The sequence below is a fragment of the Acomys russatus genome, chromosome 17 (assembly GCF_903995435.1).
Source record: "Acomys russatus chromosome 17, mAcoRus1.1, whole genome shotgun sequence".
Lineage (NCBI taxonomy): Eukaryota > Metazoa > Chordata > Mammalia > Rodentia > Muridae > Acomys > Acomys russatus.
In genome coordinates this window covers 10,746,278-10,769,469 of record NC_067153.1, presented here as the reverse complement: position 1 = coordinate 10,769,469, position 23,192 = coordinate 10,746,278, and the positions used below count along the sequence as shown (strand labels likewise).

The window sequence follows — 23,192 nt, the reverse complement described above, 5'->3', positions numbered from 1 at the left end:
TATATTCGCTGCCCTGTCATAGGATCTGCATCCTTGGCAACGGTTGACCTCTTTATCGTTGTATTGACCCAATAGGCTAAGTGAGTTTTTGCCTTCTTAGCTATTTGACTAGAAACATATTTGAGTTTCTATTTGGCAAAGCAGTGCTTGGGAGGCCTAGGTATGTTATCTAGGCTTTTGGCAGAGATTTGAACACCACAAAGTCATCTTTGAAGCGTGTAGTCTAGGTTGTTTTGAGGATTATGTAGAGACTAAATGGACAGGGTATTAAGACAGAGTTGGAGTCTATTTCTAGTTCTATCCCTATTGGCATGATGGGGAACAAACCATTTTACTCCTCGAAGCTTCAGTGCTTTCCTGGGAAACTGAAGGAAGCATGGAATGTTGTCAATAAGACAAACAGGGTGGTGCACATCTGTATGCCCTGAAACATGGCAGTAGCAGCAGGGGGATCATAAGCTCCAGGTCAGCCTCTACTACATAAAAGAACCCTATCTCAAAAAAAACCAAATAAGAATAAATGAGCTAATGTATACAATGAACCATCATAAGTAGCATGCTTATTAAATAACAGCTAAATGAACATTAGTTAGATTGGTAAGATTTTTTTTTTTTACTATAATTGAGACATGGAAATTAACCAAATAACACCTCTTTGATAGTAGCAACGCTCAACATATCTTAAACACAGCACTATGTACTTTGTTGAATTATGTAAGCTTTAGAGTATTTGGAAGGTATCCATTTTTTTCATTTTGTGGGTAAAAGGAGACCCAAATAAGTTAATATTTCTGGAAAGAAAGGTGAGTGCTAACCCTTCCCCTAGCTGTACTCACTCCTGTTCCATTGCCTTCCTCTTATTTTTGATGGTAGCAACGCTCCATGCCCATCATGTTCTTGCATTCACTTGACTCCTTATTCATGGCTCCTTTTCCTTCCTAGAACAACTCCTTTCCCCCCTAGAATGATGAATCCAACCCTACCCTACTTGTATTAAGTAAGTTGAAGAATGCTTGAAGCAGGTACAGTAAATATTCAGGAAATGAGTGGGGAAAGGGTTTCACTGATGCTTTGTTTAGCCTTCCTGTCTCCACCTCGTTCCAGGAGATGGGTCAGAGATGCTGTGGTCACATATATCACTATTGTACTGTGTCTCCTTTCTTCTCTGGTATATAAAATTCTGACAGCAGGAGTAATATTTTGGGCATATTTTTAGCTCTACTCTAAAACAAATTTTATTTTATTTTATTTGTTTTTTTCCCAAAACAAATTTTAATTGGCACAAAAGTGCTTGAAATTAAAAGTTAAAATTAGAAAAAAAAATAGAATATTTTCTGTAAAAAAGAGAGATGATTGATCAGACAATTTATGCTTACCTCTCGAAATTTTTCAAGGGACAGTTTGTTAATCTGCGAAAAATGAAGAATTACTGGGTATATTGTTATCTAATAAGTTATGGGTCTGTGATATGAACTAAAAATTGCATATTTTAGCTCTGGTACCAAAGTTTAAACTTTAATTTTTATCATTCATTTTCTAGAAAGTTCTACATGTTGTCATGGCAGCACTTGCTTTTAACAAACATGGGATCTACTTTTCTAAAATAAGAAGAGACCCAAGAATTATTAGGTCAGCAGTGAGGCCTTGGAAAAGACAGATTTCCAATTGATGGATGTGGGGTTAGGGTTGTGACATCCTGGTTCTTAGCAAGCCAGGAGCTCAGCTTCCCTCTCAAGCTTGCCTAATTGGCCAGCTGAAAAGCCTCACCTAGTCCACAGCAGCCGCTCTGCGTTAGCATCCTTGCCAGAGTACTTAGCAGTTATTAGACCCAGGTCATTACTATTTCTAGTTTTCCCTCTTTCTCTTCAGTAAAATGGTGACAGAAATTTTATCTCTCTTCTGTGGATATTGTTGGGAGAAAAGTAGTGACAAAAGTGCCCATGTCAGTCCTCAGAACAGAATAAATACTGGAGAAGTCAAAGGAATTTATAGGAAACACATTACTTACTGTGCTTCAAGCTTGGTTGGATATACTTCATATATGTTAGTTTATTTAATTTCTACAACAGCACATAGTACTATGGTTACTTTCATTTAGAAAATAATGGAGCTTGGGCTCCTCTTATGAATGGTAAAACCAGTGTCTAAGCCAGTCAGAGCAGCATCATGTCTCATCTCCCCTACAAAGGTAACTTCTGGTCCCCAGGTTGGGAGATTGTTTCCCTTTCTTTCACAAGTGCCAACATGACATTTGGGCAGAAGATCAGTCATCACAACTTCTCTTAGCCATCATCTACCTAATGGTCCCTATGCCAGCATCCGGGAGGGTTTCAGCTCTTAATTAGAACACGCAAGACATTTCCTTTTAGAATGAATGTTAATAAAGCTTACGAAATAAAACTGAGTGGTGTTACTAATGCCACACTTCTTTGCTTAAAAGCCAAATGACCTCTGTGGGTCAACCTGCTGTCTTAATGTTGCAGCTGTAAGAAAGACTTGGCTGAGTTCCAAGCATTGATTTTTTTTTTTCATGTCTGCATACAGAATCAGAATTTCAGGATACTTTAAAAACCCTCATTTAAAAAAATGACTAGTCTACCTCATCCTTTTTGTATTCCCCTTATAGTCACAAATTTACTTCAAAACCTTATGTATTACATTTTGGAATAGTATTTGTGCTTACTTTTTATTTTCATATTCCCTTTCCTAATAGAATGTGAGGATGAAACTTTGTTCATTGTCAGGTTCTCAATTTGAAATTTGTCATTAAAATATTTAAGGAGATAGTCAACTCTTTTTTTTTTTGGTAGAATTACTACATTAAACTGCCATGTACATAGGGAAAGGTGTCATTTTCTTGGACAAACACAGCCTACTCTGTCTTTGTCTCATATTCAACACAATGTTAACATGGGAAAGAACATGAGGTTGTGGGTCAAAGGCTGTGATTACATACTAGAATTAGATTTCTTGCTCTTCTAGTTTTTGAGGACCTTGAAGCTGCTAAGCCTCAAATCCTTTAGTTAAGCCTCTATTCTTTAGTAGCTATCGGGGCAAAGGATATGGCATATGACAGCTCCTTAGCACCATGCTTGGCACACAGAAAAGGCCCAGCAACATCACCTACTATAAGGGTTAACACATCCCTGATGCCAGTGCAAGTGGGTAGATGGCTCTGCAACTGGCCCCGTCAGAAAGACCAGACAACAGTGTGGTGTGAGCTGGTGAAGGATGACTAAGCTGGCATATTTTAACAGTGCTTCTTTTTTCTTTTATTTACTTTTATTTTTTATTAATTCATTCATATTACATCTCAATAGTTATCCCATCCCTTGTATCCTCCCATTCGTCCCTCCCTCCCACTTTCCCCCTTACTTCCCTCTCCTATGACTGTGACTGAGGGGGACCTCCTCCCCCTGTATATGCTCATAGGGTATCAAGTCTCTTCTTGGTAGCCTGCTATCCTTCCTCTGAGTGCCACCAGGTCTCCCCATCAAGGGGACCACTTTGGAAATCTATCTGGCACTATCTCAGAAAACTGGGAATAGGGCTTCCTCAAGACCCAGCTATTCCACTCCTTGGAATATACCCAGAAGAAGTTCCAGCACACATCAGGGACATATGCTCAACCTTGTTCATAGTGGCCTTATTCATAATAGCCAGAACATGGAAACAGCCTAAGTGTCCCTCAGTAGAAGAATGGATAAAGAAACTGTGGTACATTTACACTATGGAATACTACTCAGCTATTAAAAACAAGGAATTTCCAAAATTTGTGGACAAATGGATTGAACTAGAAAATGGTCATAATGAGTGAGTTAACCCAGAAGCAGAAAGAATCAAATGGTATATACTCACTTATATCTGCATACTAGCCCAAGGGGCATGTCCCATGAAAGTCTTCACTTATCAGGAAAGTGGGACAGAGGGGAGAACATCCTATTGGGACTCTAGGTGGGAGAAGCATGGGAGAATGGGTTAACAGTGCTTCTTAAACTGGGATAAAAAGGTGTGGGGAGTGTTTTAAGAAAAAATCTGAAGGCTGTCCAAAAGTCTGCACGGTCCAGGAGAGCCTACAAAGCTGCCCCACCTTTAGAAGGTGAAGTAGTCACTAAAGAAACAATTCTGTGTTACAGTGGATTAAGAGTGGAGTAAATGCTGAAAACAAACACATTGTTGAGATAAAATACATTCACATCTTTATGATGACTGTAAACATGTCAAACACATATACGATTGGCTAGCCAGTACACAATAAAATCACTGCTTGCTCCACAGGCTTTTATGCATTGTATTTCCCACAGCACTAATATGGGACCATTTACCAAGCTGTTTTACCTCGCAGTGCTGATGTTTAATTTCTGTTTAGGGAATGCTTCTTTGTGAATTCTATGCTTGCTGGTCATTATTTTTCAAGGTGCTTTTATGAAAAAAAAAAAAACCTGAATGTTTCTGAAAGAATACATTTCTTATTGTTACAAAATACCTGGATTCTGTACTTTTAATTTAAAAGAACATATTTGTGCCAGTTTAGGTCAGTAAAAAGGCGGCCTTACTGAACAAATGGGATTCAAATAATAAAAGCTTATCTTTTATAGATAGCAGAATTATTTGATAACGGACATTTGCAAAGTTACTGTTTTTTTTTCTCAATGCTTTTAAGACATTCTCAATGACCACTAATATTAATCTGAGGTAAATTAATGCTCTCATAGCCCAGAAGTTTGTAAGAAAATGTTTCCTTCTAGTACTTGAGTAGTAATTATTTAAAACATTGTTTTAAACTCATGAGTGATTTTTAAACTTATAGTATGTATACACAGAGATTTGTCTATTTAGAAATATGATAATGATGCGGGGAAATAAGCCTAGTGCAATTCAATAATATTTTGAGCATTATTCTGAGGAAGTGGGTGCAGATCAGGAGCAGGTGGCAATAGAGACTGTTGTAACGCATCAGTTTAAAAGACATGAAAAAAAAAAAAAACCAAAAAAAAAAAAAAAAAAAAAAAAAAAAAAAAAAAACCAAAAAAACTATGCTATGTGGCCAAAGACATGGCCGACCACAGCAATTTCTCACCCTTCCGTTTTTGGGCCTGCCCTGGATTTTGAATGACTGACACAAATATCTGAAGCATTTCCCTCAGGAATAAACAGACATCCTGTGGTGCTGACGTGTGAGAGTGATGCCCTGAAAGAGAAAGGTTTTTGGCTTATTTCTCTAGTGCGCTCAGGGCTTGCGGCGAGGTAAACACACAGACTGTCCTCACCTGTGAACAAGGAGTGAAGCGCTCTTGAAGCTAACTTGCTTTATTAAGAGCATTTACGTGTCCTGGCGCTGCGTAGCTTTGAGATGAAGTCAGCAGCAAAGTCAAGAACCATGGGGGCTTTTATTCCAGGTCTAATTTCTTCTAAGTGGATTTCCTGAGTTCTTCAGAGAAGAAGTGGAAAGAGCCCAGACATCTGAGCTAAAGAGAGAAAAAGCTCAACCCCTGACATGTCCGCTGGGGAAGGGAGATACCTCGCTTACGAGGCATGGGCATGGCGGGTGGGGTGGGGGCATTTGGGTGAGCTTTTGTTTGTTTGGTTTTTCAGTTTGGTGAGGCCTCTATTGATTTGGACTTAGGGCTTCAGATGGAATTTTTTTAGCCATTAAAGAGAGCAGGTCCCAGTGGTAATGCACCCAGTCTGCGTCAGTCTAGCCTTAAGGCTCTCTCATCAGCGAAGGGTGCTGAGAGCTACGTGTGAAACTGTACTAATTGTGATTCCTACTGCATCGGGAAAGAAATAGCCTCAAGGACAGGACCAGCTTAGCTTGTGGAGAACAAACTGGCTCATCCAAATATGGTTTAGTGGGAATGAGTCCAGAATAGACCTACTGGAAAGTGAGTGTTTACACGACAGTAATAGATTCAGATGTCCAGTAATTTATGATTTTACTAATCACTAACGGGATTTAACTCTCTTATCACCCTATTCATTATCTTTCTCCGCTGTTTTCCTCAATGGACAGCTGTGTCTTGTTCTAACAATGTACAAATAATTCCTTGTATTCCCTGGGCTCTTTCTCACAGGACTTAAAGGGCTTTGATTCCTCTGTCTTCGGAAGCAAAGGCAAATAAACCCAACCAAAAAAACGCCTCGCCTCACTTCTCCATGTCACCTGTTCTTTCATCATCGGGCTTGTCTACGGCTGCTCCTCCAAGCTCCTTCTCCACACGTGTCCTTCAATCTTCCTATAGCAATCACTCATTTCCCTCAGTGCTTTATGGAGTTTGCACTCCCAGCGTTTGAGTATTTCTCAGTGCTTATCTTTACGATTTCTCTTGATCACTATTGAAACAGTCTCCTCCTGGCTTTCCTGCTTACACTCGGGTATTTTCTTCTGTCTTCACAGTTGTTAATCCTTACAACTCTGGCTACTTTCAGGTTTCTTTACTATAACACAGCATTTTCTCCAGCAATTGTGTGTGTCCGTTCGTGGGCCATCATGAGGATCTACATGCTACTTGCTCAGACCTCTGTCCTTATAGCACGGTTGTTTCTTTTGAGCCTTAAATCTAAATTCTTGACTGTGCCTGTGTAGACTCTAAATAGCTAATATGCAAGGCAAGTTTGCCCTCGTTGGAATCTATGTGGCCTATTTACTGTCTTTCTTAATATACAGTACACTCTGAATGAAGAATAGTGTTCACTCAGGGTTATTGTTTTCAAGTACCCAATACTCTGGAATGTGCTTAAATTGTTTGTTTTTGTTTGTTTGTTTGTTTGTTTGTTTTTTTACTAATCTTAATTACTTTTCAACAAAGGCATTGCTGTTATAATCTCTTGGACAAATGTGTAAACTGAGGCTGAAGATTATAAATTAAATGGCCCATATATCATTGGAGGGGCCAACCTTGGCTCTGATACAATGTTATAATATTCTAGGATTCATGTGCACAAACGCAATAGCACTTTCTTTTCCAATAGTCCAAGTCTTGCCTTTGAACTGTTTCTTTCTTTTTCTACCCATCTATTCACAGTATGTCCATTAATCCTATTCCAAATGGACTAATGCCTTCCCTTCCTCACTGCCATTTATTTTGAGAACCTCTTTGCGTGATGACTCACATTGCTGCAGTTATCAGCTAACGAACGTCTTTGACCCTGGCTTCAATTATTTTCTTACATTGAAGATAAAGTGATATTCATAGATCTTGTTGCAATATAATTTAAGCCTTGCAACCTGCTGGTGATTTTTCCTAGCCTGTAAATCCTGTCCAGCCCTTTCACTAGACCAGAGAAAGAGCTTTCCCAGCCCCTTTACCCTTCATTGGTCTCAAGGAGCCACTGTTAGGTCCCTGGCAGGCTTGTTCTTCCAGGACATTTTGTCTTTATGTGTATAGTTTCCTCTGCTGAAAACACAATTTTCCCATTCCATCCTCAAATATCTATTAACTTTAAAAGCCTCATCTTAGGAGTCCTACTTTCCACATGGATCCTTGGTTGCCCACTTCTTCCCAACCATTAGAATGTGATGCTTACTATTCCAATCAGCCAGGCCCAGTGTCTCACTTTTCCTTCTGCTTGTCGATCCAGATGTAGAACTCCCAGCTTTTCCTCCAGCACTATGTCTGCCTGTATGACGCTAGGCTCTCTGTTCTGATGAAAACGGACTATATCTCTGAATCTGTCAACAAATTCCAATTAAATGCTTTCTTTTATAAGAGCTGCCTTGGTCATGGTGTCTTTTCACAGCAATAGAACACTGACCAAGATAGTTACTATTTTACTTTCTTTTTTGATGGCTGGATTTCAAACTCTTTGTGAGCAGGAAATTTGCCTCACTCAGACTTGCAACCTGGTGTCTTGCATATTATTATTATTATTAATTATTATTATTAATTATTTATTATTATTATTATTATTATTATTATTATTATTATTATATCATCATCATCGTATCATATCATAGATGAAAAAGTGCAAATCTGTCCAGGATTTGTATATCTGCTCTTTATTTATTCCCTCACAGAAAAACATGCTAGAGATGACTGTGATGCCTTAATTAGGTGATACTTAACACAGAGTAGGGCTTCCACTTTGCACTGCAGTTGGTTTATACAGAAGAACTGATTTGATTTCTCTTAACATTGAGATACGAATCTAATTGATTCATAAAGAAATCTCTAGAGATGCATTCTGGTACTTTATGACCTCTAGTTGAATATTTCTCCTATAATTTTACTGTTACTCTGAGCCTATTTCCGTCTTTCTTGATAAAACATAAAAAGGATCAGGGCATTCTTTTTTCCTAACCTGTCTCTTATCTGTGTCATCATTTAAATATTTGTAAAGTAGATGCAGTTGGAGCTGAACGCCATCGGAGGACGTGTGATAGGTGTCAGCCTTCTGTCACTTCACTTCATGATTTTCAGAATATCACGGGTGCTCAGCATTGCCTCACCTTAGTGCTCACAGTCTCATGATGACACCGTGTATCTCGCTGAGTCACTTATTTTCTAAGCTAACCAAGCTGTATGCAGGAACACATGGAGCTCTCCTGTATTCACAAATCTCCATAAGACTCAAGCAATGATGGCTCCAATTGGAAAGACATAAAGGCTACTTTACCTGGTCACAGCTACTAAGGATTATGCCCTGGGCGGTCTGTGCAGGTTGTACAGTCAGAAAGGACTTGTGTTGTTTAAAAGAGACTGCGACACTTTATTTTCTATACATTTGGTTTCAACTATATATATGGCTATTGTTCTCTTACATTGTTTATCCAACTTCTACGTCTTTTCCCCTTGAATTTATTTGAATTTCTCTTATGCACCACTATACAACCCTACAGCGTTGCCATTGACTCCAGTGCAGCCATGACTCTTGCTTTAGCTCAGTCCCGTGTCCTTTCATGCTTCCCAGCTGCTTACTTTAGCTGCCATTTCCTTCCAAACTGGGGCTGTCTGCCAACACTCCTTCAGTCCTGGACATGCATGGAGAGGGGAAATGGGCATCTTACCTTTAGTGAAGTCTCTCATCTTTGCTTCTTAAGTGAAACATTAGTTGTTAGTCTGTCCTTCCCTCTTTAAATTCTTGCCACACCTTCTTTCCATTATTCCAGTGATTCCTAAATCTATATATTTGATGCCAATGACCCATTATCTAATATTCTCAACTCCTACATATTGCCTGGAGTCTTAAGGGAAACGTTGCTTTTAATACTGTTTTATTGCTATTTTGCTTAGTTTTTTTTTTTTTATCATTTCCAATCATCTAAAAGAAAATTGCAAGTAAATATTTGATTGTGTTTCCTTCATCCTTCATGAGCAGGGTTTACTTATCACTTATGGTTCCAAGCAACAAAAGGCATCATGAACACTGAGATTAATGCAATAATGCCTCTCCTATTGTGAACATATGGTGTGTGGGAGAGATACATAAAGAATAAAATTATCAATAGCAATAGGGTGTGCTATACCAGTGAAGCAAAGAGAATGGAGAACCTCAAGCTTTACCCAGGAAGATCAGAAAACCCTGAACCGAATAAGACTCACGAAGGGATGGATTGAGAATAACAGACTCAGTAAGGGCTATCAGATGCTTAGGAATAAGAGATTACTGGCTTCAAGATGTGTTAGAGTGCAAAGGATAGGGGGATGAGTTTAAGAAAGTAATGACCAAACAGGTCATAAATGTCCCAGGATTGCATGATAGTAGCGAGATTTCAATATATAACAAACGAACATATCAGATGACTTTAAGCTGAAGAGTAAACGGCGTCGTTTGCATTTTAAATTATTCTAGTAAGACTCTGAGTTGAATTGAAAGAGAAAATGAAGAGGCGGGGAAGTTGCTTTGGGAGCATCTCCAAGTTGGGTGAGACTTGCCACCTCACCTATGGTGCACAGAGGAAAGCATCCCAGTAGACCTGAGGAAACGGCAATAGGAGGAAAGAGTTTGAAAGTGATGCACTTTAGAGCAAAGGGTGCTTTCAGGAGAAGAGGCAGTTTTGGAGATGGGAAACAAAAATTGGGAAAAAAAAAACTGACTATGGTCCTAAAATACTACCAGAACCCACTGAAGGCCTGTTTAGAGTGGCACTCCAAGAGTGAGGTAGCCCTGATTTGTAAAATGGGCCTTTCTCTAGCGTTGCTCCATGCATTGTGTTTTGTGTCCTGGACTCGCTGTTTCAACCTCACTCTGTGTGTCTGCTTAGTTTCTTTCCCATGCTTCCATAAAATGAACATTTGGCCCATATGTTAGCATACTTCCGAAAGAACATCCCTCATACTGGGCTCTCCTCTATTTCTTTATTGATAATATTTCATTTCATGCTCTTTCTTTCCTTTATCAGACATTAATTTCCTTCTGTCATTCTTTTAAATAATTTTTTTTCTCAAGCCTCCATATGCCTTTCATCCTTCCAGCTCCAAGGAATTTATTTAACTTCTATTAAATTAATCGTTGAATTTTCCCATTGCGCCTATATTCTGGAGCGGAAGTACTATTCTCGAACCCTAGCTTTATTACTAGAGATGTGATCTAGAGCAGTGACTAAGAATTCCTATTCTATGATTAATTCTCACTTCTCAAGATTGTTGTGGAGACTTACTGAGCTAATACGTTTATTCAAAGCACTGGAACAGTATAAAACCCATAACAAGAAGTCAATGAATACTTAGCTTCTGTTGTGTATGCATCTTGGAGGTGGACTTAGTGTGCATCTCTCTGAACACATAAAAGAGGCTCAAAAGTGATTTAGTATTCTTTATCTTCTGTTAGATGTTTTGACTATATATAGTATAGACATATGTTTGTTTATAGTTTTGATATTTTATGGGTAAGTAAATAAGCAATATTTAAAAAATAAGTACCTGTGTTGGACACCACAGGCTAGCCAATAAAAACCCCATGGATTGGCTTATCTCGTTTTGAGTTGTTTGTCAATCAGATACTATAGACCCAGAAATAATGCAGCCAATACCCTTATTTATCTTATCGATTATGACAGTAATGTTCTATTGCTAAAGAACCACTGACTTGAAATAAAATTGGTACTGACCTGGCATATTTTAAAAATTGCTCTTATTTCATGTGAGTGGTGTTTTGCCTTCATCAAAGTCTATGCACAACATGAATGCTTGGTGTACACAAAGGCCAGAAGAAAGCCTCAGATACCCTCTCACTGGAGTTACAGATGGTGTTGAACCACCATGTGGGTGCTGGGAATTGAATTGGGGTCCTCTGGTAGAGCAACCAGTGATCTTAATTATTCTCTCCAGTCCCTTGACTTGGATGGAAGCTTAATTTCTACTAGATAGCTTTGATAGTTCTAGAAGGTTCTATACATACATACTACTAGAGGATAGAAGTAATCATGAATCTTACCCACCTGTGAACCCTGTGAGCTTCAGTAATGACTTATGTGGAAAGACATGATCACTGTCACCATAGTGACATGAACATCATGGGACTAACCAACCACTTTCTGATTGGATGTAAGGCCCACTCCACAAGATGAAACCCATCCTTGGCATTTCATGAGGACCAAGATCCTGTTGCTAGCCATATCATAGGGTCTATTAAAGAGTCTACTAGTATTATTCTAAAAACAAATGTTATATTAAATTAACCCCTAATGATGTATTGTTGTGCACATACATTAGTGCATTTCTCAACCATGATTGGAGAAACTTCTTTCTGCAGTAGATGATGATTAACACAGAAACTAACAACTGGTCAAGGTATAGAGAGAAAAAGTGACTTCAGGGTGATAAGCCATAAACAGGACATCTGTCTCACATCTCTGCCTCCCACAGCTCAGGGTCCATTGTAGGAAAGGAGACAGAACGATTCTAAGAGCCGGAAGTGTTGAATGGCTATAAGGAAACTGTTTTCTTGTCACACCAGGGGAGTTGCACATATGAACTCACAGTAGTTCTGACAGTATAATCTTAAGACAGACAAACCCCCAGCATGTTGGTAGGCATGGGGTCTCACCCCTAGTTGAGGAGCTACTGAAAATTAATAACTTCTGGGAGAAGGAAAGTAAATTTTCTTTGGGGATATGGGTTAACGACGCTGCAGTCGATAGATACACACCTGAGAGTATATGGGCAGCACAAATTGAACTTGATGGGATTAAACAAACAAGCAAACAAACAAACAGAATGAGAACCCACAATGTTGTATAGATAGAGAAGGGCGTAATACATTGCAAGAAATTCTTAAAGAAGTAATAAAAACACACAATTTACATGTAGTGTCAACTTTTGAGTATTTATGAAATAGTAGGCGTTACTTCAGGGCAATCCAAGGAATGACATAACTGATGAAAGGAGTGAACCAATTTGTGCAAGTTGTTCTCTGGCCGCCACACACACAAACTCATAGAGAATGGAATAAAAATTGAAATTTAAAGTTTAATCAGTTAGCATACCAAAAGTTATAAAGACTGTAACCCGATTTGTACTGTGCTATCTGGCAATAGAAAACATGATTTCCTGCCTCCTAGTATATTTGTAGTGTATGGAATCCTTTGATTTACCCATAGCTTAAGCTGACCTCCTGAATACAACATCCTAAAATACATCGAAGTGTAAAAATGGAGAGGCCCTTACAGGGAAAGGTACAGAATGACGTAAGTGAACATTTGCAAGGCTAAAATAAAGGTGTGTGTGTGTGTGTGTGTGTGTGTGTGTGTGTGTGTGTGTGTGTGTGTGTGTGTTAGTTGATATATTGAGATCTATGGAGAAGAAATAAATACAAATAAACATGCTCTTCTGCTGCCTGCATTCTGTGCCGTGTGTAGCAATACCACTGAATTCCAGCTAAGTCTCTGTCTTCCTTACCTGTCAAATTTCATTGTTAAATTATTTTGACTTTGGTTTTACATATTTCTCTTTTTTCCTTTCTTTTCTTTCTTTCTTTTTGGTTTTTTGAGACAGGGTTTCTCTGTGTAGCCTTGGATGTTCTTGACTACTTTGTAGACCGGGCTGGCCTCGAACTCACAGTGATCCACCTGCCTCTGCCTCCTCAATGCTGGGATTAAAAGTGTGCACCACCATGCCTGGCCCATATTTCTCATCTGCATTTCTTTCTACTCACCTCAACCATTGCTTTTTACCTCAAGTCTTGCATCCTTCTTGATGGATTACAGTAACCTCATCTCTGGCTCCTTCCTTCTTGCTGGCTAGATCAAAAAAATTTTAAGAACCAACTTCCAAAGGTTAAGTCCCATTTTCTGCTGTCACCAGGAAAGGCTGTAGTGGTTCCCCAGTGCTCTATGACCAAGTTTAAATGCTTTCAGGTGGCAGAAAACACCTGCTAGGGTCTTATTCTGGGCACCTTGGTTACACAGATGACTTCTGCTCCTATGGAAGTCTTTGCTTTTTGTGTTGGCTTGGCCGATGCTTGCTTTTATGAACTAGAGTAGGTCTTACCACATCTGAGGCTTGCTCTCCACTCTTGAGTGCTGTCATCACCCTCTATTGTTGCCTCTCTGTACACTATAGATCTTAACTGCCTGCTTCTCCCTAGTTATTAGTGTCAATCTTTTCCATCTTACTGTAAGCTCTATACAACAGTGACTGGTATTGCCTTTATAAAATGGTGCCGGGCATGAAGCTGGTGCTCAAAAAATGATCATTGAATTAAAGAAACAGCAGGTGAGGAAAGCCAGAAAACACGAGGAGGGTTTCAAAGCCAGTCAGAAGAGACTGGAAATTTTTTTTTTTTTTTTTAAATAAGATGTGATGTGTGCAAAGTATTTTAGGAAAATTAATCACACAGGGACATTCACCCGATCTATTGCTGTCTTTGAATTGGTGTTCATGTTGTCTATCTTCCCTGGGTTGCCATTGCTTTAGTTTTTGCCCCTTCTGTTAAAAGTAACTCCTTCATTTAGGAAAGGATGTTTAAAGCCTGTGGGAGAAAGGCAACTGAATTTTGTATTACAAAGTGAATTAATGTCTGAGTCTGCAGTGTTTCTGAGTTAGTCTTGTCAGCATTGTAGGAAAAAACTTTCTGCAAAGGTCTTATCTACTTACTTAATCGCCACCCAGTGATTAGTTCTATTTGAGTTATTTTTTAGTTTAAAGAAGGATTTACTAGGAGAGATGCAGATTTTACTCATGATTAATTAGAGAGGGATATGGCAGACATAGGCAGTATTTTCTCAAGGGGCAAAATAGAGTGTTGGGCATGACTGAGATCTGAAGCACACATGCACCTGCTTTTTACACTTTTACTTACATTGCATGTTAAAAGTGACAGCTTTGAGGTGCAAGCACACAAACAGAAACACGCAGGGAAACATTTCACACTTATCCAAATAAAGAGGAAGAACTTTATCATTAGACTTATTGATTTCTATAGTGAAGTCACAAGAAACAAAGTGGGTGTAAGCAATGTTTTGATGGCACTGCATGCAGAAGTGGGACAAGAGGCTGACAACCTGCTCTTGCAAGGCCTGCACTCCCAGCGTGAACTACACTAATGTGTTCTTCCCTGTGGAAAGCCTACCACATTCCACACTCAGATCTTAGCACAGTGGAGGGTGCAAGGTCTTACTATTAAGGATATTGGAAAGTATAGAAGACAGACAGGTTAATAATTCTGAACGGCTAAAATTACTAAATCAGAACTATCTGCAGAACATTGTATAAGGACAAGAGAAACACTTACGGGGGCTGGAGAGATGGCTCAGTGGTTAAGAGCACCTCCCACTCTTCCAGAGGTCCTGAGTTCAATTCCCAGCAACCACATGGTGGCTCACAACCATCTATAATTTAATCTGATACCCTCTTCTGCAGATAAAGCACTCATATGCAATAAATAAAATAAATAAATCTTTAGAAAAGAAAAAGAAAAAGAAAAACACTTACGTGTGTACTGCTAGCTAGGGCATCAGCTGTGTAATTCTACCTGAGAATTTCAGGAAAAGACTTTACGGGGTGCATGAGAGATTGATTTGAGATTTGAAAGACAATTGGGAACCTGCCAGATGAAAGCCGTGCTGGCTGAGAACAGAGCATACTCAGAGACCTGAATGTAATTCAGTGTTGCTGGAGCAGAAAGAGTAAGTTGAGAGAGTCCTGAGAGATGAAGCAGAACAGTATGGGAAGGTGCCAGGATTTTACTTGTTATGCCAGGTAGTTTAAAATGTTAGGCTTCAGGGAACCCCAAATGCTATTTTTGATAATGTACCTCTGCATGGGAGAGATCATTTAGTCCGAATTGTGCAGAGTGGTTGGGTGGAGTGAAATGGGAGTTGAGGAGACTAGTGGGGTGTGTATTGAGACAGAACAGCGAGGGGGTCGTGAACCTGCACAGTGGCAGTGGAGTTCTTTTGGTTCCTGATGTAAACAAGCCTATCATCTGCAAATAAGGAAATTTTATTTCTTTCTTCTCTATTTGTATTATCTTGATCTCTGTTGGTTGGCTTACAGTTCTAGCTGTTTTTAACAGGAAGAGGGTGAAGGAGCAGCCTTGACTCATTCCTGATTTTAGTGGAAGTGTTCTCAGTTTTCCTCTGTTTAGGTTGATCTTGGTTGTGTGCTTGCTGTAAATTGCTTTTATTATGTTGAGGAAGCCCAACCCCCTTGTATCCTTATTCTCCAGAATTTTTATTCTGAAGGGTGTTACATTCGTCAAAGGGTTTTTCCGCATCTACTGAGCTCATCACATGGCTTTCCCATTCCAGCCTACTTATAGGCATGATTATATTATGCTGAACTGGATTTTAAAGGAGAGGGAGGAGGGGCTTCTTAAAATGTACATGGAGTTGACAACTGCGTGAGTCATGAAACTTAAAAAACGCCTTTGTGCTCCCAACTCCTACAGCCAGGACATTCCACTATCATGCCTCTGCCTCTTTCCTTTGTTTTTGTTTGTTTCTTTATTTAAATAGAGTCCTAATGTGTGCCTTGGGGTGCTGAGCTTCTCCACTGCCTGGTCTTGAACTTATCTTCCCACCTCATCTCTCAAGTGCAGAAATCACAGGGTGGCACCACTACACTGGGCTTCTTTGTGCCTTGTTCAAGGTTATTTCTTTATTTTATTTATTTATTTTAAAAAAATATTTATTTATTTATTATTATGTATACAGTGCTCTGCCTGCATGTACATCTGCAGGCAGAGGAGGACATCAGATCACATTATAGATGGTTGTGAGCCACCATGTAGTTGCTGGGAATTGAACTCATGACCTCTGGAAGAGCAGACAGTGCTTTTAACTGCTGAGCCATCTCTCCAGCCCCTGTTTCTTTCTTGAAACACACACATACACATATATACTTTTTGAGACTATAGTTATGTAGTTTTCGCCTTTTGCTTTCCTCCTTCCAACTCCTTTTGTGCGTCCCTACCTTTCTCTCTTTCAAATGTATGACCTCCTTTTCTTTAATTGTTGTTGTTGTTGTTTGTTGTTGTTGTTGTGTGTGTGTGTGCATTCCTAAATATGTAAATACAAGACCTGTCACTTGGTACTAGATAACTAACTAGTGTGCTCTTCCCTGGAGGAGACTATTTCTCTTGCTTCCAGCATCTCTTAGTTGCCTGTAGTTCTTTGTCTAGAGTTGAGGCCTTGGGAGCTTTTCACCTTCCATGTTAGTCAGCATGACTATAGCTACTGATTTCTTCCTTGTTGTTTCTTTAAAGAGAACACAGTGGGCTAGAAAGCTGACTCAATTGGTAACGACTTTATTGCACAAATATGAGAACCCAAGTTTAGATCTGCTGCATCCATGTGTGGTGCTGCTTGGGTTGGTAACCCCAGCACTGTAAGTGCAAAGACAGGAGATCCCTGCCTGCTCACTGGCCAGCTAGTCTCCACAAACCACTGAAGAATATATCCTTTCTCTCTCTCTCTCTCTCTCTCTCTCTCTCTCTCTCTCTCTATATATATATATATATATATATATATATATATATATATATAAATAATATTTAAACTGAGCCAATTAAAGTAGAAGAAAAGAAATATAAGAAATTGACAGTGATAGTCTTTGACAGAGTGTCCTTGTTACCTTATTCATAATTCTCAAAGTGTTCCATAAGACACTGTCACATTTATAACATCATAATTATCAAGACCCCCATCAGTATCATCTCCAAATGGCATGTGTTACTTTAAAAAAGGAAGCTTTCTTGTACTTTCAACAGTTTTTTTTTCTAGTAAAGCAGAGATGTTTAAAGCACTTTGGAGAAGGAACAGCTGGAATTTTAAAGACTGGGTTAATCAAATAAACCTATAATAAAAACACTGACAGAATCTCTGGAGGCTTCTATTAAGGCTAGGTCACACTATTTTCCTCCTCCTATACAGTAAGACAAGAGATATTGCTAAGGGGTGTGACTGAAAACAAAACCAGAAGAGTTTTTAACCAAAAAAAAAAAAGAGCTTCTGTGCTTGCAAACATTTTAAAGATTCAATAAATTATGCAGAGATACACAGTCAGTGATAGAGAGAGAGAGAGAGACGGCCTTACTTCACAGTGCGGAACAGAGGAACTGCGTGCACTGCACTGAGGGATGTTGTGAGCTTGTGTAGGCAGAGCTGACATGGTGCAGACCCAGAGTCACACCATCCACTGTAAAACAAAAGGCAATCCCTTCACACGCCTTATAGCCACAGAGCGGAGTAGTGCTGAATTAAATTTATTTCAACTCAGGTGTTTTACTAAAAATCTAATCAAATCTTTGAGGAATTGAAAAAAATTGTTTCTGGTCTAGATATTTTTTTAAAATTGGAGATACAAGTTTAAAAAAAAAGAGCAAGCAAAGAAAGCATCACGTTTGGTTTCACAGAAAAACAATCTTTCTTTTATTCTCCTTAAAAAAAAAAATGTAGCCTTCTAAGGTATGTACATTTGATTTAAGTAACTTGGCTAGAAAGACCTGGCCCAGATAAGTATTTATTAAAATGTAAATTACACTTGCCTAAAAGAAAAAAAATCAGAGAGAAAGATTAAAATAAAAGTCCTTGGGGTATAGTACATGGAGATTTGAGCCTTATGAAGGCTTAAGATGTTTTCTAGAAAAGGAAAAAGCCAGAGCATAGGTCACTAAGTTTGGAACACATGGGCCCCACTCACAGCTGTGACCCTGTTTGCTGCAGTGGCCACTGTCCACACCACTGTGAGCCTTCTACCATTTTGGATGCTCCTTTCCCCTTCCTAATTCTCCCACACCCACACTGCTTTAAATTCTCCCTACAGAGCCGTGCCTCTTAACCTTTGGGTCACAACCCCTTTAGGGGCTGAACGACCCCTTCACAAGGGTTGCCTAGGGCCACTGGGAAACACAGATACTTACATTATGATTCATAACAGGAAGAAAATTACAGTTATAAAGAAGCAATAAAAGTAACTTTATGGCTGGGGGGTCACCACCACGTGAGAAGTTGTATTAAAGTGTCACAGCATTAGGAAGGGTGGGGCACTGATCTGGAGAAGCTTGCTTCTGCTTGCATCACCACCAACTACCTCATGGGTAACTTTCTGCCCCCTCCCCCCTGTCTCTCAAGGTCAACTCTTCCTTACTCACAGCTGTCAGTTTCTCATGCCTAAACACTCTACGGTGCCCTCACATGCTCAACATTTATATTCTTTGATAAGATTGTGAATGTGTAACATAATTAGCAATATAAAGCACATTATTAATGATGATAGATGCCAATGACTCTAATTGAAAGGAAGGACATTAGGCCAGACAAACAAGTTAAAAAAAAAATAACAAGAATATTAATGTGAGTTTAAGGAACAAATTGTCTAATTGACCTACCTAGCTGCTATTAAGCCGTGTTTGATTCCCTCATTAAGATATGCACATTCTTTATTGTCTTATTGTATTGTTAATATTTGTCTTGGCAGATTGCCAATCGATCTCTCTCCATCTCCGTGAATCAAGCTTTGGGTAATGGCCAGCTATACTTTGTGTGTCGTAGCATTGCTGTCTACGAAAACAAAGACTTCTATCTTCATAACAAATGAATGTCACGTGAGTGAACTGTCACATATCATCTAAAATGCTGTATACATTCTCTTTAGCTCCAGATCACACTTTACTTCTTTAAGTTTGCTCTGACATGTATGTGAGTACATATGTGTAGATTAATCCAGGCACAATTCGTAGCATATTAGGTAACCTCGAGCCTAAGAAATTATAGTATGGATGGATCCCCATGCATGCTTCTAAAAGGACACTCATTCTCCTACCTACATAAATAGAATTAGTGGTTTTCCATTTCATTAAGAGAATATCTACTTCATATTCATTATATCCGATAGAGAAGGAGAAAAACCTGAGAGCTAGGCTCATGAGTATCCTAGGACAGTTGCGCAGACACAAATGGATGAGTGCATGTTATAGAGCCTCCCATTTTTACATCATCTTGTACACAAGATGCTTTAGTCACTAATAAGGCCATCATTCCACGGCAGCCACATGTTGTGCACTAGGTTGTCTGGAAGCAGGAAAGAGTTCGAGTTATGCTAAGCTAGAAATCCTACATTAAAATTTGCTTATGACTGATTCATCTTGATGTTGGCCATTCTTTTGAAATCCTTGTTTCTTTTTCTAAGGAAAATGTATTCCCAGATTCTGCATGGTAAGATAACTTGGAGAGAGCTAGAGAAAAGGATTAGAGACTCATCTCTCATCAAGATCAACCAACTAAAGCCAATTACCCATCTTTTGTGGCAATCCATTGTGAGTAACCGCACACTGTGAGAAAAGTTTCATTATTTGCACTCACTGATCTATTTTCAAATCCTCTTGGTAACTGGGCAGTACAGTCCCTGAAAAGTAATTCTTTGTCATGCAACAGAATTTTTCCCTACAGAGGCCAGAAGTTTTCTGAGTGTTTTGGTAGCATCTTTAGAGAGGTGCAAGTGTTTTAAGTCAAGATTTCTGGGGTTCTTTCTACAGTCCCCCATATCCTAATAGGGAAGTGCTTCTTGCTAAAGTGCTATCAAATCCCCCCCCCCTATTTATTTTTAGATCTTCAGTTGATCCAGAGGTTTGCTTAATATGCAAAGCAGCAGCTTATCCTGTGAAACATTTGCATGATTGCATTTTGGTTTTGCCAGCAGCTAAGTAGGACAAAGTTGATCCCATCTGACAAAAACTCTATCTCACATTTCCTCTCTTGGCTTGGAAGTTTAGCTTTGCTTACCTGCTTCCTGGAAGATACGGTGCTGTTGAAACATCTGTTTGTGGCATTTAAATTCATATTCTTGTTCTGGTGGGTTGAGTCATTTTTCCACATCTTAGAGTTTTCTTTAGGGTCTGAAGGAATGGGGTTTAAGAAGAGGATTCTGGCTATAAATCCATAAAGCACAGTGGCCAGGATCATTGGCACAACATAAAAGATACCAAAGTCCATTAGGTAAATAGGTGAGTAGTAGTTCCTGGAGATCTTGTAGCCACAGGATACCACAATAGCATCTTTGTAGGTGCTAATATTGAGATCCAGCAGGAAGAACCAGAGCATACAGTAAATGGAAGTGAAGGCCCAGACAAAGATAATGATTTTTTTGGCCCTGGAAAATGTGCAGAGAAACTGGGCTTTGATGGGATGACAGATTGCTATGTACCTTTCAATGGTAAAGGCTGTTATTGAGCACGAGGATGCATTAATTCCTAAGTACTGGAGATAAGTAATGCAGAGACATCCCACATAGCCATAGACCCAGGAGCCGTAGATGCTGTCAGTTATGTTGGGGAGGCCTGCAGCTACCAGGACCATGAGATCTGCCACAGCCAGACTCACCAGGTAGCAGTTTGTAGGGGTTCTCATGTGCTTGGTTCGCATGACCACCAGGACTACCATGATGTTGCCCACAATGCCCAGTCCACAGATAATAAGCACAAGTAGAATGGTGACCACCTGGTACTCGAGGGCCACTGCTGCTTGGGGCTGAAGCTCGGTCTGGTTCAGTTCACTGACTGTTTCATTCTCCATCTTCAGTGGCTTGAAGTGTCTCCGACACAGAGACTCTTTAAAACATCTTTCCAATCTTTGCCTTTTTTTTTTTTTTTTTTTTTTTGCAGTAGTTCTTTGCCCTGTGAAAAGTCACACGCATGTTCAGTCACAATGCCGCGGTTTCCAGTCAAGCCACACTCACAGGCAACTCTTTTCCTCTCTTTACACCTCTGAGTTTCTACAGTAATGGGGTTCTAAATTACTTCTGAAATCTCTTTTTGTGTACTTTGAGCCAGAATGAAGTAACTGTTTTGAGCACATCAAGTTAACTCTCTCTTCACAGGGGAAAAGAGTCTTAAGAAAAAAAAGAAGCAGAAAAGGCTCCTGTTTTGGAAACTGGGTCCAGTTGGAAAAACAATAACAACAAATAGACAATTCCAAACTTGAAAAAAAATGTGCTAGCTGCTAAATAAATACAAAGAAACCTCTCAGATGCTCTGTAAAAGTACAACGAAGAAAAAAAGATACCAGTTGAAGAAGCCAAAAGGCACAATGGTCAAGCCTGGTGAGAATATAGCTATTGCTTCTGGCTCTTAGGAGTGAAATATCATTGGTATAAAATAGTCAGCCTTTGCACCTGACTCCCCCAGCTCCAAGTCCCCAGCCTTAATAGAAGACAGTCCCTTCTCTTACCTTTTTATTCTGTCACGTTGCCTGTCTCTCTGGGTAGATGAAGTGGTCCAAGTTTCCAACCCTGCAGAAAAATCTTATCTAGTCTGTCTGGCACGGAGATCACTTAGCAGATGCTCGGTCTTCAGAGCGGCAGTTTCTCTAAACCCTCACATCCCTTTTCAACTCATGACAGACCATACAGCCGCAGTAACAGAAGCAGCAGCAGGCTCGGCAGTGAGGCTGTCAAATCATAGATCTTCCCTTAATGAGAGCTCTCTCTCTCTCTCTCTCTCTCTCTCTCTCTCTCTCTCTCTCTCTCTCTCTCTCTCTCTCACTCTCTCTCTCTCTCTCACTCTCTCTCTCTCTCTCACACACACACGCACTCCACACACACATTCACAAGTGCCAGTCAGTCCTGGTTGATTCATAATCTTCTCCTGGGGAATTTACTTTTAAACATGTGGCTGATACAGCGCTCAGGGTGGAAGGCTGATCGCAGGTAAAAGGACCCAGAAGCAGCTGATCTTGTAGGTAATGATGCTCTAAGTTCTGCAGAAACTCCTGTGCCTGAGCTGCTCGGAAATATATTTTTACTTCTTGCTTGACAGGATTTTAGGAGGGAGCGAAACCTTCTGGGCAAAGAAAGCCCTTGAAACTTGCAGTGAAATCTGTCTGCAGTGAAATCAACCTCTTTCTCTGCTATGGAAACCCTTGGACTGTTCCTCCAGTAAACCAGTAAAACTGCCTCCTTCCTTTCATGTTAGACGAATGACAAATGAGTGAAAATCGATTTTAAACCATTTCAACTGTGAGCTTCTGAGGCTCGTAGAAAAGTATTATTATTTTTTAAATTACTTGAAGACTTGGGGTAGTGGTATATCCTTGGTATCTCAGAGTTGGAAGTTAGGAGGTCTGTGACTTTGGAGCCGGTTTGGGCTATACAGCAAGACCTTGTCCAACGAGGGAACAAACAGAAACAAGTAAACAAACAAACAAACAAACAAAAAAACCCCAAAGAAATAAGATTAGCAAACAGAATAATTCAGCATAAAGCCACCGATGACAACTCTTAGAGCTCGGAGGTCGTCTACTTGCTCCAGGAACCCTTGCCCCTTATGTTGTCGCCTGAAATGTCAGCCACAGGATCCACCTGTAGAAGCTTTATCTCAACATGTTTCTAAGAGGCAGAATTATCTAGTGAAACTCTCCGCATCACTGCAGTACCAAGTGCTTGAGATGAAGTTTGTTATGGGCTCAGTGTCCTTTCAGAAAGACACACGCGAGCTTGATTTTCAGCTCTCTAAAGTCACCCGGGGCAAGTTTGTAATATAGCTCTTTTCTGGACACCAACTGAACACACCAACTGCTAATGTTTGTGAGCTTTTGTCTGAGCAGCGTACAATGAAAAAGAGCCTTTAGCTGTGAGAAGCCTAGTGTGATATCTGAATATTTTAACACATCGTGTCTAGTTTTTACTTTGTCTTCTGGAAATTTTAAATCTATTTCCCCTTCATATATGAACAGTTGTATAAATCTTCATCATTAAAATGGTATTTTTCCCTCATTGAGCTCATCAGTGTCAAACTTGACTTTTGGTTCCTCTCCT

At 39.6% G+C, this 23,192-nt stretch overlaps 1 protein-coding gene across 1 annotated transcript in view; it reads right to left on the bottom strand.

Annotated features, from left to right (window-relative positions):
• The window catches only part of Trhr (thyrotropin releasing hormone receptor), a 31,430-nt gene extending 10,410 nt beyond the window's left edge, over positions 1-21,020 (bottom strand). The window contains exon 1 of the mRNA XM_051159534.1: positions 20,165-21,020. Coding sequence (XP_051015491.1) covers positions 20,165-20,953 — 789 coding nt within the window. The 5' untranslated portion in view covers positions 20,954-21,020. The remainder of the gene's footprint in view (positions 1-20,164) is intronic.
• Positions 21,021-23,192: the final 2,172 nt, after the last annotated feature.